The sequence below is a fragment of the Neophocaena asiaeorientalis genome, unplaced genomic scaffold (assembly GCF_003031525.2).
Source record: "Neophocaena asiaeorientalis asiaeorientalis breed wild unplaced genomic scaffold, Neophocaena_asiaeorientalis_V1.1 scaffold78, whole genome shotgun sequence".
NCBI lineage: Eukaryota > Metazoa > Chordata > Mammalia > Artiodactyla > Phocoenidae > Neophocaena > Neophocaena asiaeorientalis.
The window spans coordinates 15,057,613-15,069,758 of NW_020175018.1; the positions used below are offsets into that span (position 1 = coordinate 15,057,613).

Genomic DNA, 12,146 nt, shown 5'->3' on the forward strand with positions numbered 1-12,146 from the left:
TAGGGGGGCAGTGGTTAAAAACATGGGCTCTAGAGCTCGGGCTCTGCCCCTTACAGCACCAGCCAGTTACCCCACCTCTCTGAGCCTCAGTCTCCACATCTGTAAAACGGGGACCCAGGCAGCACCTACCCCATCGGTGACCCACCGAGAGTAAGCTCAGGGGCCCGGCACACCGTAGATGCTCAATCCACACCAGCCAAGGAGACCCACATCCTTGGGATGCAGGCCGGCCAGGGCCACCCCTCCTCCCCATCCCTGGCCCCTGCCCCAGGCCACACACAGCCCCTCCTTCCTGACTTGGGCCCTTCTCCTCCTGAGCCTCCTGTCCCAGGGCACGTCCCCAAGCCTCGTTCACTCGCTCAAACGTTCCACTGAGCATCTCCATGTCAGGAGCAGGGTGGGGAGACTGAGTCAGGGCCCTTGGGCAGAGGAGCACGGGGAGAGGCCTGGCTCAGGGGACCCCCACCCAGGCGGGAAGTAGGACTGGTCTGACGAGTGGCGTGTGGCCAGCGGGGCCGGCATCTGGGAAGGAATCTAGGGTGGCCCTGAGGAAGGGCTGGGTCCTGGGCCCTGCATTTCCCAAGGTGTGGTCTGGGAAAATCATTCCTCCTTCCGCCGCCCCGCGCCCCAGGCCACGCTCTCCTCGCCCACTGATCAGCCCACCTCCCGGGACCTCAGCAAGGAATAAATTACCGAGTGGCTTGTAGTAGTATTGCCATCGGTATTGTTGTTCCTGTTCCCGCTATTATGAAGTAGAAGTGGGGTTACCACGCTTCCAGGCACGGGTAGGACCCGAACCCCAGAAATGGGGATGGACGGGCAGAGTGGCCAAGACTGGCTGGGGTTGAGAGCTGACCACAACATATGCTCTGCGTAAGTCTTCCCTGCCTGGCAACACGCACGTCCTTACCCCAACCCTGGGAGGCTGGTTCTGTGTCCCCTGGGCCCCCTCCTTGTTACAAGAGACAGAAACTGGCCAGAAGTTAGGTGGCCGTGAGTGGGCAGTCTGAGCCACACCTCACCCCTCAGCCTGAGGCCAGGCTGGACACCTGGAGGCCAATGTCCTACGCCCCACGTCCATGCTCTCATTTGTCACTGGCCAGGGCTTCCCAACCCTGCCCCCTTGCCTCCTTGCCAGGCCTCTCAAGGCAAGAGCTGACCTCTAAGCCACCGTCCTCGGCCCCTCTTTCCCTCTGCCCTGCGGGGCTGGGCACCAGTAACAGGCAGGGCCCCTGCTGGGGCTCGGTCTGGGTGTATGATCAGAGGGGATGAGCGCACGTTCAAGGCCACCTGGGCCTCCCTGCCTTTCTCCTCCACCTGGGAAGGTATCTGCAGTCAGCTGTGAGTGAAAGGCATCCCGCCGAGATGGCTCGAGTCCACAGCAGCTCAGAGGCCACGGCATCGTTTGCTAACACGGGCGCTTTACCCCGAGTGGTAACGAAGCATGAACCAGCCCTTGAAGACACATCCACGCCGCGTGGCTTTTAGACTTTTGGACCGTGGTCCAGGGAAATGCAGTTCACATCATGACACATACACTCACAGCTGTTTGTATCTGAAACAAAAGCTTCCCAAAGGATATACGCCTTTAAGATGAACAGGCACTAATATCTTCTATCCTGTTCTATTCTATTCCACTCTATTTGATTAAAAAAATAACGTTGATCACAACCCATTACATTGATTTCTCCACCTGCCCACGGAGTGCAACCCGCAGTTTGATGTTGCCGGCCTTTGCCACGGGCTGCCCTGACTCCTTGGTTCAAACGCTGAGTGACTGAGCATGCTGGGCACTGGCTGGGATCCCAGACACGAAACCCTGGCCTTGCCCTCGAGCCGATCGCAGTGCGTCGTGGTCAGCAGAAGCGTGTTCCAAGTGAGCACGGGGCCTGCGAGGCTCCCAGGAGCACGTTTCCTCTGATTCAGAGGCTCAGGGTGAACTGCAGCTGTGGCTTCAGATTTCTGGAAACCAGCTGGACTTCGGGGGACGCCAGATGGCAGGATGTCACCAACGAGAAGGCCTTCAGTCACAGAGCAAGGATCAGCCAGAGAAGAAGAGGGAAGCGAGTAAAGGATTGATCCCCCTCCTCCACGCTGCCCACAGAACAGGGGTCCCCACTTAGGCAAAAAGTGGGGGAAAGGTAGGGAAACTAACTGTTAATTTTAGGGCTAAAACATTCATCAGTCTGGCTCCTGGGGCCTTCTCCCTAGGGTTCCGGCTGCGAAGTGATTGATGTAGAAACGCTTCCGCGGCCTCTTGGGCAGGTGCCACGAGTGGGAAGACAGACGGGGTGCGTTTTCTTGGTGCGGATTCTCAGAAGCCAGCAGCCTGCTGCCCGGCGTCTTCCAAGTGCCGCTTCGTGAGGCTCTGCCAGGGGCGCGCTGGGCCCACACGGTCCTGCAGATGGTGCTGGGCGGTTTCAAAGGAAGGAGCGGCTGCACTGGGGCGGCAGGAGACAGGGGGTGCAGCAGAGCGGCTGGCTCTCCCGTGTGTGTCAGACGGGCTCCCGGGGCCTGTCTCGTGCTCTGCAGGTCTGGTCTCTGCCGGGGGCCCCTTCCTCAGACGGGCCCCGTCCGACCTGCTTCTTGTTTGCCACGCGGCCCAGAGTGTGGAGTCTTCCCGAGTGTCGGGGCCCGGCTGTGTGGTCACCCCAGTGCCTTCAAGGACAGTCACCGCCACAGCCTGGGAGGGAGCGGTTCGTGCCCTCATTTGGCAGATGAGAAGAGTAATAAGGTTTGGAGAGGTGGGGCGACCTCTGTAGAATGGGGGTGCCTCAAGGTGGGGGCCCACTGAGACCAGAAGAGGAGAGACTGACAGTACACAAAGACTGAGGGCAGCCGAGGGGTACCCCACGGCTGAGCGGGTGGACATTGCTCCCCTACACCCATGATCCCCCGTGGCCCTCATCGTAGCTGAGCCAGATCTGCTCCAAAACATGCCCTGGGCTGGCACTCAGGAGACTCAAGTTCTAGCCAGACTCCAGCCAACAGGCAGTATAAGCATTGAAGTCTTGGCTTCTCTCTTCTGCAAAATGACAGGTTTGCTGCTCCAGACCCCGTATGGTGCGCCTGGACTCATGCGGGACTCTGGCCCTCAGAAAGTTCACAGGCCCAGGAGAGGTGGACGGATGCACAAGCCAGCAGTCTCAGGGCAGAGCAGCTCCCAACCTGGCCTGTCCTTTTGATCCTTGTGCTTCCGTTTCCTCCTCTGTAAAACGGGAATTATAACAGCTCCAGCCCACGAGGATAAACGTGCTGGTTGATACGGGGCATTCCACGAGGGTAACAATTGTTGTTACCTTTGCTGGGAGCTCAGAGGATGAGCTGCCTGCTGGGGTGGTGGGAGGGTGTTCCTAGAGGGCCTCCCGGAGGAGGAGATGCTCAGCCGAACTGCAGATCGAGCAGGGTCTTGGTAGGTGGTCAGAGGAGCTGAGGCGCAGGAGAGAGAGGCGGGTGGGTCCAAACGCTACGAGACGGGGAGGGTGTGTCTCTGCCGTCTGAGAAGGGAGCCCACGAAGCAGCATCTGAGAGTTTCCCTCGCCTCTGATGAAGCTGCTGCCGAAACCAGCCACGGGCAGAAGCGTGTCGGTTGCGTAGCTGCGGCGTCCCGAGCAGGCGACCCGTGAGGAGGGGTGGCGGGGCCGTGGCCGAGGCGGGTCCTTGTCTCTAAAGCGTAGAGAACTTGGACAGGCGAGCACACGCAGCCCTGCAAAGGCGGCCCCTGGGGAGACTCTGCCCACTCTCCCGGGAGACAGTCACCCCTCAAATCCTTTCTGGACGATAGCACGCCCACCCCAGCCCCGCTGCCTGGGCTTGCGGCAAGAGCACACTTTCTGGACGGAGGCCGAGCTGAGTTCAAATCCCGGCTCTGCCTCTCCTGGGCTGTGTGACCTCGCACAAGTCACGGACCTTTCTGAGCCTTAGTTTCCCTCTCTGTAAAAAGGCCCCACCAGCGACGCCTTGGTGACCCCTGCAGGATCACGGCAAAGATGCAATGAAGACAAAGGTGTACGCTCGGTGCGGGTCGGGGGGACGGAGCACAGCAGGTCTAACTTCCCTCCCCTTCAGAACCAGCTGCCAAGCCCAGAAGGAAGTGGGCCCACTCCTTGTTTCTGACTGCAAATGGTACCCCTGGGCCTGGCTCCCTGCCACGTTTCCCAGGCTTGGCAGTCGGTGCCTGCCGGCTCCTGGCAAACACCGCTCAGAGCTGCCATTTATCAGATACTGAGGCACCGGGCCGAGCTCCACGTGCATCACCCCGTCTACGTTCAAAGTGTGAGAAATCCAAATTGCTCTGGACAGAGGCAGATTTCTCTGACCTAATGGGTCAAGGACCGGAGGGGTGCTGTCACCAGTCGCCGTGGTCATTGTTAGCGTGTGCAGGCCTCCGAGGACTCCCCAGAGCAGTTCGGAGCCCGACCACAGCCTGGGGCACTGATGTCACGGCAGGTCCTCCTGCCACCACAGCCTGTGGGACACAGGGAGGAGACAGCACCCCTGGTGGACTCCCAAGTCCTGCTACCCGGCACCCCCAGCGTATCCCGAGGCATGCTGGCTGGGGCTGGGGAGCTTTTCATCTGTCCGGAGCCTGATCCCCCTGCTGGGCTGGGCTCTGCTCAGGTGGCGGCTTCTTTGATGAGAGAAGGATTTTCCTCCCACCTGGGGAGCTCAGGTAGGGCAGGAATGGGCACGGTGGGAGGGGAGGGTTTCTCTCGCAGTGGAGCCAATTAGAGGCCTATCTGAGCCGGCCGACCCCGCAAGGCAGTAAAATGCCTGGTAGAGGACGCAGGTTCGGGCCACTCGGCTCGTGGCGCTGGGGGAAGCTGGCTTTGCTGTGGATCCGCATGGGGGCGCAGAGCAGAATCAATCCTGTCACAGGTCCCCACTGTAGGAGACGCTGAACTGGACCCGATTTCTCTGGCCCCGGCTGGTGATTATGCAAAGATGAGGGCTTGGCAATCAGGCCCAGTTTGCCGCACAGCGGAGGCAGGTCTTGGTGGGGACAAGGCTGTGCCCCGGGGCAGGACAGCAGGGGACCCAGTCTGCTGACGCCGGGCTGGACCCTCCTTCCAACCATAAAACACACATGGGGCCCTGGGCATGGTCACCCTGTTCCCTAGGCCCTGAAAGGTGGCCACATGACATACAAGGGCCACCCCACTGGCTGGATGAGGCAGGGGATGCCCCAAGAGGGAACGGGATCTTCCCAGTCTCACAGGGCCGGGGAGATGAACGGGAAATGGCTGCTTCGTCCCATGCATCACCTTCCAAATGAGGAAATTTGGCCTCTGATTTTACGAAGCTTCTTCCCCTTTAAAAACACTGCTTGAGGGCTTCCCTGGTGGCGCAGTGGTTGAGAGTCCGCCTGCCGATGCAGGGGACGCGGGTTCGTACCCCGGTCCGGGAGGATCCCACGTGCCGCGGAGCGGCTGGGCCCGTGAGCCACGGCCGCTGAGCCTGCGTGTCCGGAGCCTGTGCTCCGCAACGGGAGAGGCCACAGCAGTGAGAGGCCCGCGTACCGCAAAAAAACAAAACAAAACAAAACAAAAACACTGCTTGACTGTAAGATCCTGCAGGGTGGAGCCAGATTCCTCTGTTGGCAGGGAATCCCCAAGGCTCCCGTGGACCCCAGCTGTCCCTTCCCCCTTCCCCTGCTCCTTCCCTACCGGTGAGCACCCTGTGGAGGATTCTGACTGTTCCTACCATGAAGAGCACTCCATTAACCCATTTAACAGGTGAGAAAAGTGAGGATCCGAAAGGCGAAGTTACACTGCCAGAAGACGCCAACAGTCGCCTGTCCGGCAGGTATTTAGGTAGCCCAGATGGTGTGTGAGAACCGCGCGGACCCCTGAGCTGCAGTGGCCACCAGATGACAAGTCGCTGCCCCGCGGAGCGCAAGCCTGGCTGGGACATAGACGGGTAACACCTGGGCAGTGACTGCTTAGCCGCACCTGTGACAGGTACAAAAAGGGAGCATGAGGGGTAGACCCGGGAGGCCTTGTACCAAAGGACCTGGCGACCAAGCTGGGCCCCTTGCCCAGGGTCACAGGTCAGCAGGGGCCGGCCTTTCCTTCCTGCCTTCCCCCTTCTTTTCTGGGGCAGGGGTGGGGTTGGGTGTATGTCTTAGGTTCAGGAGTGGCCTTGCTGATCAGCGTGACCCTCTGTGGCCTGGGTCACTGGGGTCGTTGGTGAGTGTAGAGCAGGGCTGGGGCTCAGCCAGGGCCAGTGGCCACATCAGCGGAAAGGCCACCTTGAGGCGTGTGTCCATCTGTCCCCGACCTCATTCCCACGTGGCGACCCCCACGCCCTCAGCAAGGGTTCAGGGCCCGAGGAACTCACGCGCCCCCTCCACCCCTCAGCCCCACATTTCTGGGTCACTCCCTCCGTGGGGAAATTCTGAGGGCAGCAGGAGCCCACTCTGCCCCCCAGGTAAAAGCCCGATTCCTATTGCACCTGCAGAAGCCACTCGACCCAGGCCCTGCCTGCCTCTCCACCTGGCCCTGGCCCCGCGAGCGCCATACACCAGCAGAACGGAGCCACTGCGGTCCCAGAACAAGCCCTGCCACCTCCCTGCTGACCCCGCACGTTTTCCCTTTGCCTGGAACACTGTTCTTGCCTCACCTCCCAGAGCTCCAAACTCCCAGTGCAGAAGCCTCTCTGGTAACCCCAGGTGGCGTGAGGGGCTCCACAGCCCTCACACAAGTCAGCTGATTCGCCCAGGTCCCCGCCCGGCCGGCAGCTTGCTGCGGAATCTTCTGGCCTGTGGTTGGCGCCCTGTGGTTGAGTCCATGAATTGACAAGTGACACCGTGTGACAGTCAGTTCCACGGACTTGCGTGGGCTGCCCGGCTGGCCTCCAGGAGTTGGAGGAGGGCTGGCACAGTGCCAGGCAGGGTCACGGTATATAAACTGTAAAGTGTCCCTAAGGGGGCAGGGATGCCAAGCCACATCCTCGCCCAGGCCCGGCCGGCTCTCTGGAGAGCAGGCTCCAGTTGACGTGTGCGGCCCCAGGCGTCCTGTCCACCGGTGTTGGCACTTGAGGCCCGGCAGCTTGGACATGGAGCCTAACGAGGATGGATGGTATCGGGGTCCAGCAAGGCGGCGGCCAGCTCCCTCCCAAGCAATTGGGTTTCTGAGTGATTCCATGTGGCAGGGAGGTAAGCCTGACAGACGCCCAGAGGTATCTGGGACGAGATTGCTTTTGACGGAATCCCAAATGGGTATTAACGTCTATCGGCCTCGCAAGCACTTCTCAGCTGAGAATGGCCTTTCTTCCAGGCCAGCTGATCCAGATGTCCTAGAGGGAGGGCTGAGCAGGCCGGCGCACCTCATCAACTGCCCTCTAATCGGCCCCGAAGCCCGGGCCCGGGGAATTACCCGCCTCCCAGCCCCAATCCTGACTGACTTCCCAGGAGACTGGCTTCAAGTCCACTGGAGTGGAAGATGCATGGCCCAGGCCGGCGTCTTGGTGCTTCATTTAGCCTGTCCTAACCCTTAACTCTGATTTCTGGGCTCTGACTGGTGCATTGGAGCTGTTCTGCCCGCCGAGGGGTTCCCAGACACAAAGGCCATAACTCAGATGTTCCGAGTTAGGAAAACAAAAGCGCTTTTAGGCCCAGAATGTGAATCCAGCACACTTAAACTCTCTCCTCTGGAGCTCGAAGAGAGGTTTAGAGGTGTGTCTGTCTCGGGGTGCTCGGGGGATTCTCAGCGGCTCTCCCACCAGCTCCTAACAGCAGGCTCCGCCCCCCGAGAGCCTCTGCTCGCCCCTGCCCACCCACCTCGCTCAGGCCTCCCCGTCTCGCCTCCTGCTTGGATGGTTAACGATGTCGCCCTCACCCTTGCATGCCACCATGCAGCCCCCAGGCATTTTTGCTCTGTGGCTACGTTCCCCGCCCCCGCGAAGGCAGAGTTGAGCAATTGTGACAGAGACCGTGGGAGACCAATGGGCCGACCCTGCTCTAGAAGGGGCTTCCCAGCTGGCAGATCTGGAGACCCCTAGGTCTTCAAGCCAGGGCCTCTGCCCCACCACCTCCACCCCTTTCTCCTGGCACAGGGGAGGTCTCAGGGCCACCTACGGCTGTCTCACCCCTGCCTTTCCATTGCTCCCACTTCCCGCCCAGGCAGGAACCAGAAGGTGCAAAGAAATCACGACGGCTCCTTGCCAGGAGACCACCAGGGTCTCTGCTCAGGCCAAGGGTGGAAGGCTGGGTGAGAAGCCTCTCAAAGCACCCCAGGTTCATGTGCACAGCCTCCTGGGTCACCCCAGGGTCTGCCCTGACCATCTGCAGGGCCCAAAGGAAGCGGGGCCTGGCCGAGCTGGCCACACAGCCCCGGAGACTCACCGTCCAGCCACCACCGTCAGTGCGCATGTCACAGTAGACCTGGAAGCCAGCGGGGTCGTGTGTGGGGAAAACGGAGTAAACGCCGTCCTCCTGCTGTCCACTCAGGAGGACGTCCAGACAGTCGCGTGGCCGAGAGCCTGAGACAGGGAAGGCCGTCAGGGCACTGGGCCTGGCACCCGTGTCCCCTCACCACGGCCCCCCCGCCGTCCCCGGGTCTCTCTGACTTGTCTGTCCATCCAGCAATGTCAAGTGGGCTCTAGAGCACTGGGCTTGGGGTCAGACCGTGGTCCTGCCTCTCCCTGGGTGAATCTGGTGAGAGAGCACCCTCTCTGAGCCTCACTTTCCTCATCTGGAAAATGGGTACAATGAGCTCCGCCTCATCAGGCCGGGAGAGGGGTCAACAGGAGGGTGTAGGTAGGGCGCTCAGTGCTGCCCAGCGGCAGGAAGTCCTCAGCAAACAGCAGCAGTGTTTCCTTGTTAGTGGGGCAGGTGGGGACGAACCTGGGTACCCAGGTCACCCGAGGAAGGCAGCCCCACCCCACTCACCGTTGGCGCAGCCCCGGGGCCGCGATCCCCTGGCAGGCGCCCTCTGAAGGTCAGCCTTGACGTGGGGCCGGCCCTGCCCTCGGTCCCTCTGCAAGGCGTCCAGGACGTCACTGACGGAGTTCACTAGGTGAGCCATGTGGCCTTGGCTCTCGGAGAGAAGCTGCGGAGCACAGGGGTGGGTGGAGCTCTGGGTGGGTGGAGCCTCCGGGGTGGGTGGAGCTCCGGGTGGGTGGGGCTCTGGGAGGGTGGAGCACCGGGGTGGGCGGAGTGCCAGGGTGGCAGGGGCTCTGGTGGGCACACAGCCGTCCCAAAGGTGGAGATGGGCTCCTGGTGGGATGGCAGCCCCTGCCCTACTCTGGGCCCCATCCGAGGCTGTCTCAGCCCCACTGCCCAGAGGGCAGGGGCTCGGGTGGGAGGAGACAGAGTGGCTTCAGCAGACACCTGTGTCCCCGCTGCCCCCAGGCCCTGTGATTCATCCAGTTCAGTGCATTCAGCCCAAGTGAGCTGACTAAAGGGGGCCCTGCTGCTCAAAACACCAACTCGCCCACTGGCCAGTTACACGGCCGCGGGTGAGTGATTAACCAAGCCTCGAAACGGGGCTAACCTGGCCTCCCTGACCCTAGTGCTATGCGGACCGGTGACAACGTGGAGAGTACCTAGCACAGCGTGGGGCCCACAGCAGGCACTCAGTACTCAGTACCTGGGTGCCCACCTCACTGCAAGGCACCTTCCAGGTTACAAAACACCTTCACCCAACGTCTCTTCTGACCCCCAAGCGAGGCTGTGAAGTCAGGGGCGATGGGTCTGCACTGGACAGGTGGGGCCCTGGGGACTGCACTCCCACCCATGCCCCGTGGCTCTGACTTTCCAGGGCCCTCTGGTGTCCACCCCTTCACCTGCCCCCCACAGTGTTGCCAGGAGGGAGGGCTTGAGGCCTCATACGCTTGTTACAAATGGGGAAACTGAGGCCCAGAAGGAGCGGTCCCCCGGGCTGCCTGACGGGAAAGGAGAGCTATGGGACCCGGAGGAAGGGAGACAGGGTCACGGGCAGGCTGCAGCCAGCGAGCGTGGAAGCATGCTGGGTTTTACACACTGAATCCGTCACTTGTCAGATAATAATAGCTCGTTGGAAGAAGGAAAGCAGGAATTTACAGCACCGGCAGTTTACAAAATATGATTCTCGGCTCGTCTGGAAGCAGAGACCCTGCAAAGCTTTTAGTTGCCCTGTCAGTTTCTCCTCGACTGAGCAGATGGTTCAGTGGGGCTGAGGCCTTGGGGAGAGGCTCTGAGAGGGACGGTGGGAGCATCGGGGCAGGGTGGTGGGCTTCTCCCTGGGCTCTATTGCAGGGTCCAGTAGACAGGCCCTGTTGGGGGAGCCCTGAAGAGGGATGCAGGCCGCCCCAGGGAGCAGGGGGCAGGGGGCTACCCTGCAGGGTGTGGGCAGCAAAGATCACCGGGCGCATTGGCTAGGTTGAATCAGTACTGCCCATCCTTCTGTGACGATGCAGACATGCTCGAGAAACTCAGGCACGGCTGGCTCTTGCTAACAGGCAAGGAAGACCTCAGTTTAAACCAGCAAATGATTAAAGTTGAAAATGTACATATAAACATGCCCGGAATTAATGGGGAAAGTCAGTCCCTGCTCGCTGAGCCGCACAGATGCATTAAGAGGAATTGGCAGCTTTTAGAGGCAGTGAAATCGGAGTTGCTGCTTCCAGCACTTCTCAGTTGTTTGAGTTTAAACAAAGCACTTCGCCACGCCGAGCCTCAGTCTGTCACTCTGTAGAATGGGGTAATGATCCCCACCTCCTAGGGCTATTGTGCTGTACAGCGCTTATTAACACCCAGTGTGGACCCAAAAAAAGATTTTCAGTGGCGGTCCCCCATGGGCTGAAACTTCAGTTTACAAACAATTTCCACCATCATAATAAAAGAGCTGCTGATATGCAAACAGCCCCTCTCATGTGCCACACGCCAGCCGAGCCCTGTACAGCCACGAGCTCCCGCATCCTATCAGGTATGGACTGTGCTATCCCTATGTTACAGGTGAGGAGGCCCAGCCCAGGGAGGGCACCTGACATGCCCAAGGTCCCACAGCTGGTACTTGGTAGAGCCTTCACTGTGCTGACTCCAATCGTGACGACAGAACTTCTCAGCTCTTCCGCTCCCGGGCCAGCGGGCCTCCGACATCCGTGCACATGTGTCACCCGGGTGGGTGCTTGTTGAACTGTTGGGACCCTGGAGGGGTTTGGGGGTGAGGTCTAGGGACGTATCTTTTAACAAGCAGCTCTGGAGACTCCGGGCATTGCTTTGAAAAACCTGGGTCTGGGCTGATCAGCTAAGGGTCTGGGCAGCTTGTAGAAGGGGAACTAGGAGCTATGGTGACCTAACTGTGCAAGACACATGGTCTCTGAAACCACCTGGAGTCTGTGGGAAATGAGTCAAATTAAACATTCTTGTGAGAAGTGAATATATCAGGTAAGCCAAGGCACTGCTGGGTCCCAGAACTGTTAGTCTCACAGGAACAGCTCTAGGCCTCCACACGGGTGGGCGGGTGGGAGACCCCGGGCCCCTCCCCCCAATCCTCCACCCCTGCCCTAAGGGTGAGCGTTTGCAGGCAGGTCTGGCTGACCAGGGGCTGAGCCATGTGGAGAGTGGGGTGGGGCACCCAGAGCCCCCCAAACGTCTGGAGGTCTCCCCGAGCCCTGCTGATGAGGGCGAGGGTGTTGCGGATGGAGGGGGGGTGGGCAGCAGGAGGGCAGCTGAATACCCCACCCAAGGATGGGGAAGCCGCCTTTCTCTCAGTCACCCAGACAGGATGAGGAAGACTGTAATTTCTCCAGCTGCAGCCTTCAGAGGGAGGGAGAAGGCCCACTGCTCTTGAGCTGTTGGGTGACCGAATGCCTGGTCACCTTGGGTGTCTGGAAGGGGCTGGGACCAATGGCAGTGGTGGGGCTCGCCTCCCAGTCCCGAAGGACCTAAGTCACGGGGGGCATGGGGTACAGGGCTGGAGGCTGGGCGGCGCTCCAGAGGCCAGATGCCGGGCCTGACTCTGGACAAATCACTGCCCCACTCCGGGCCTCAGTTTTCTCTTCTGGAAAATGGCAGAGGGCCAATGAGACGATCCTGTGAAGGGGGAAGTTCTTGCTGGTGCACAAGGCGTGGTCAGTGCTGGAAGCCCGTCACCCAGACCTACCTGGTGCTTGCTGGGACCTGGCTCGGCTCTGGGAGGGGCGGGCGCGGGGGTGGGGTGGAG

General features: G+C 60.5%; 1 protein-coding gene across 1 annotated transcript in view; it reads right to left on the reverse strand.

Moving 5' to 3' along the window:
- Positions 1-12,146, reverse strand: part of FIBCD1 (fibrinogen C domain containing 1) — a 31,860-nt gene that overhangs the window by 7,600 nt on the left and 12,114 nt on the right. The window contains exons 3-4 of the mRNA XM_024762603.1: positions 8,891-9,050; positions 8,345-8,481 (exon numbers count right to left, since the gene is read on the reverse strand). Coding sequence (XP_024618371.1) covers positions 8,345-8,481; positions 8,891-9,050 — 297 coding nt within the window. The remainder of the gene's footprint in view (positions 1-8,344; positions 8,482-8,890; positions 9,051-12,146) is intronic.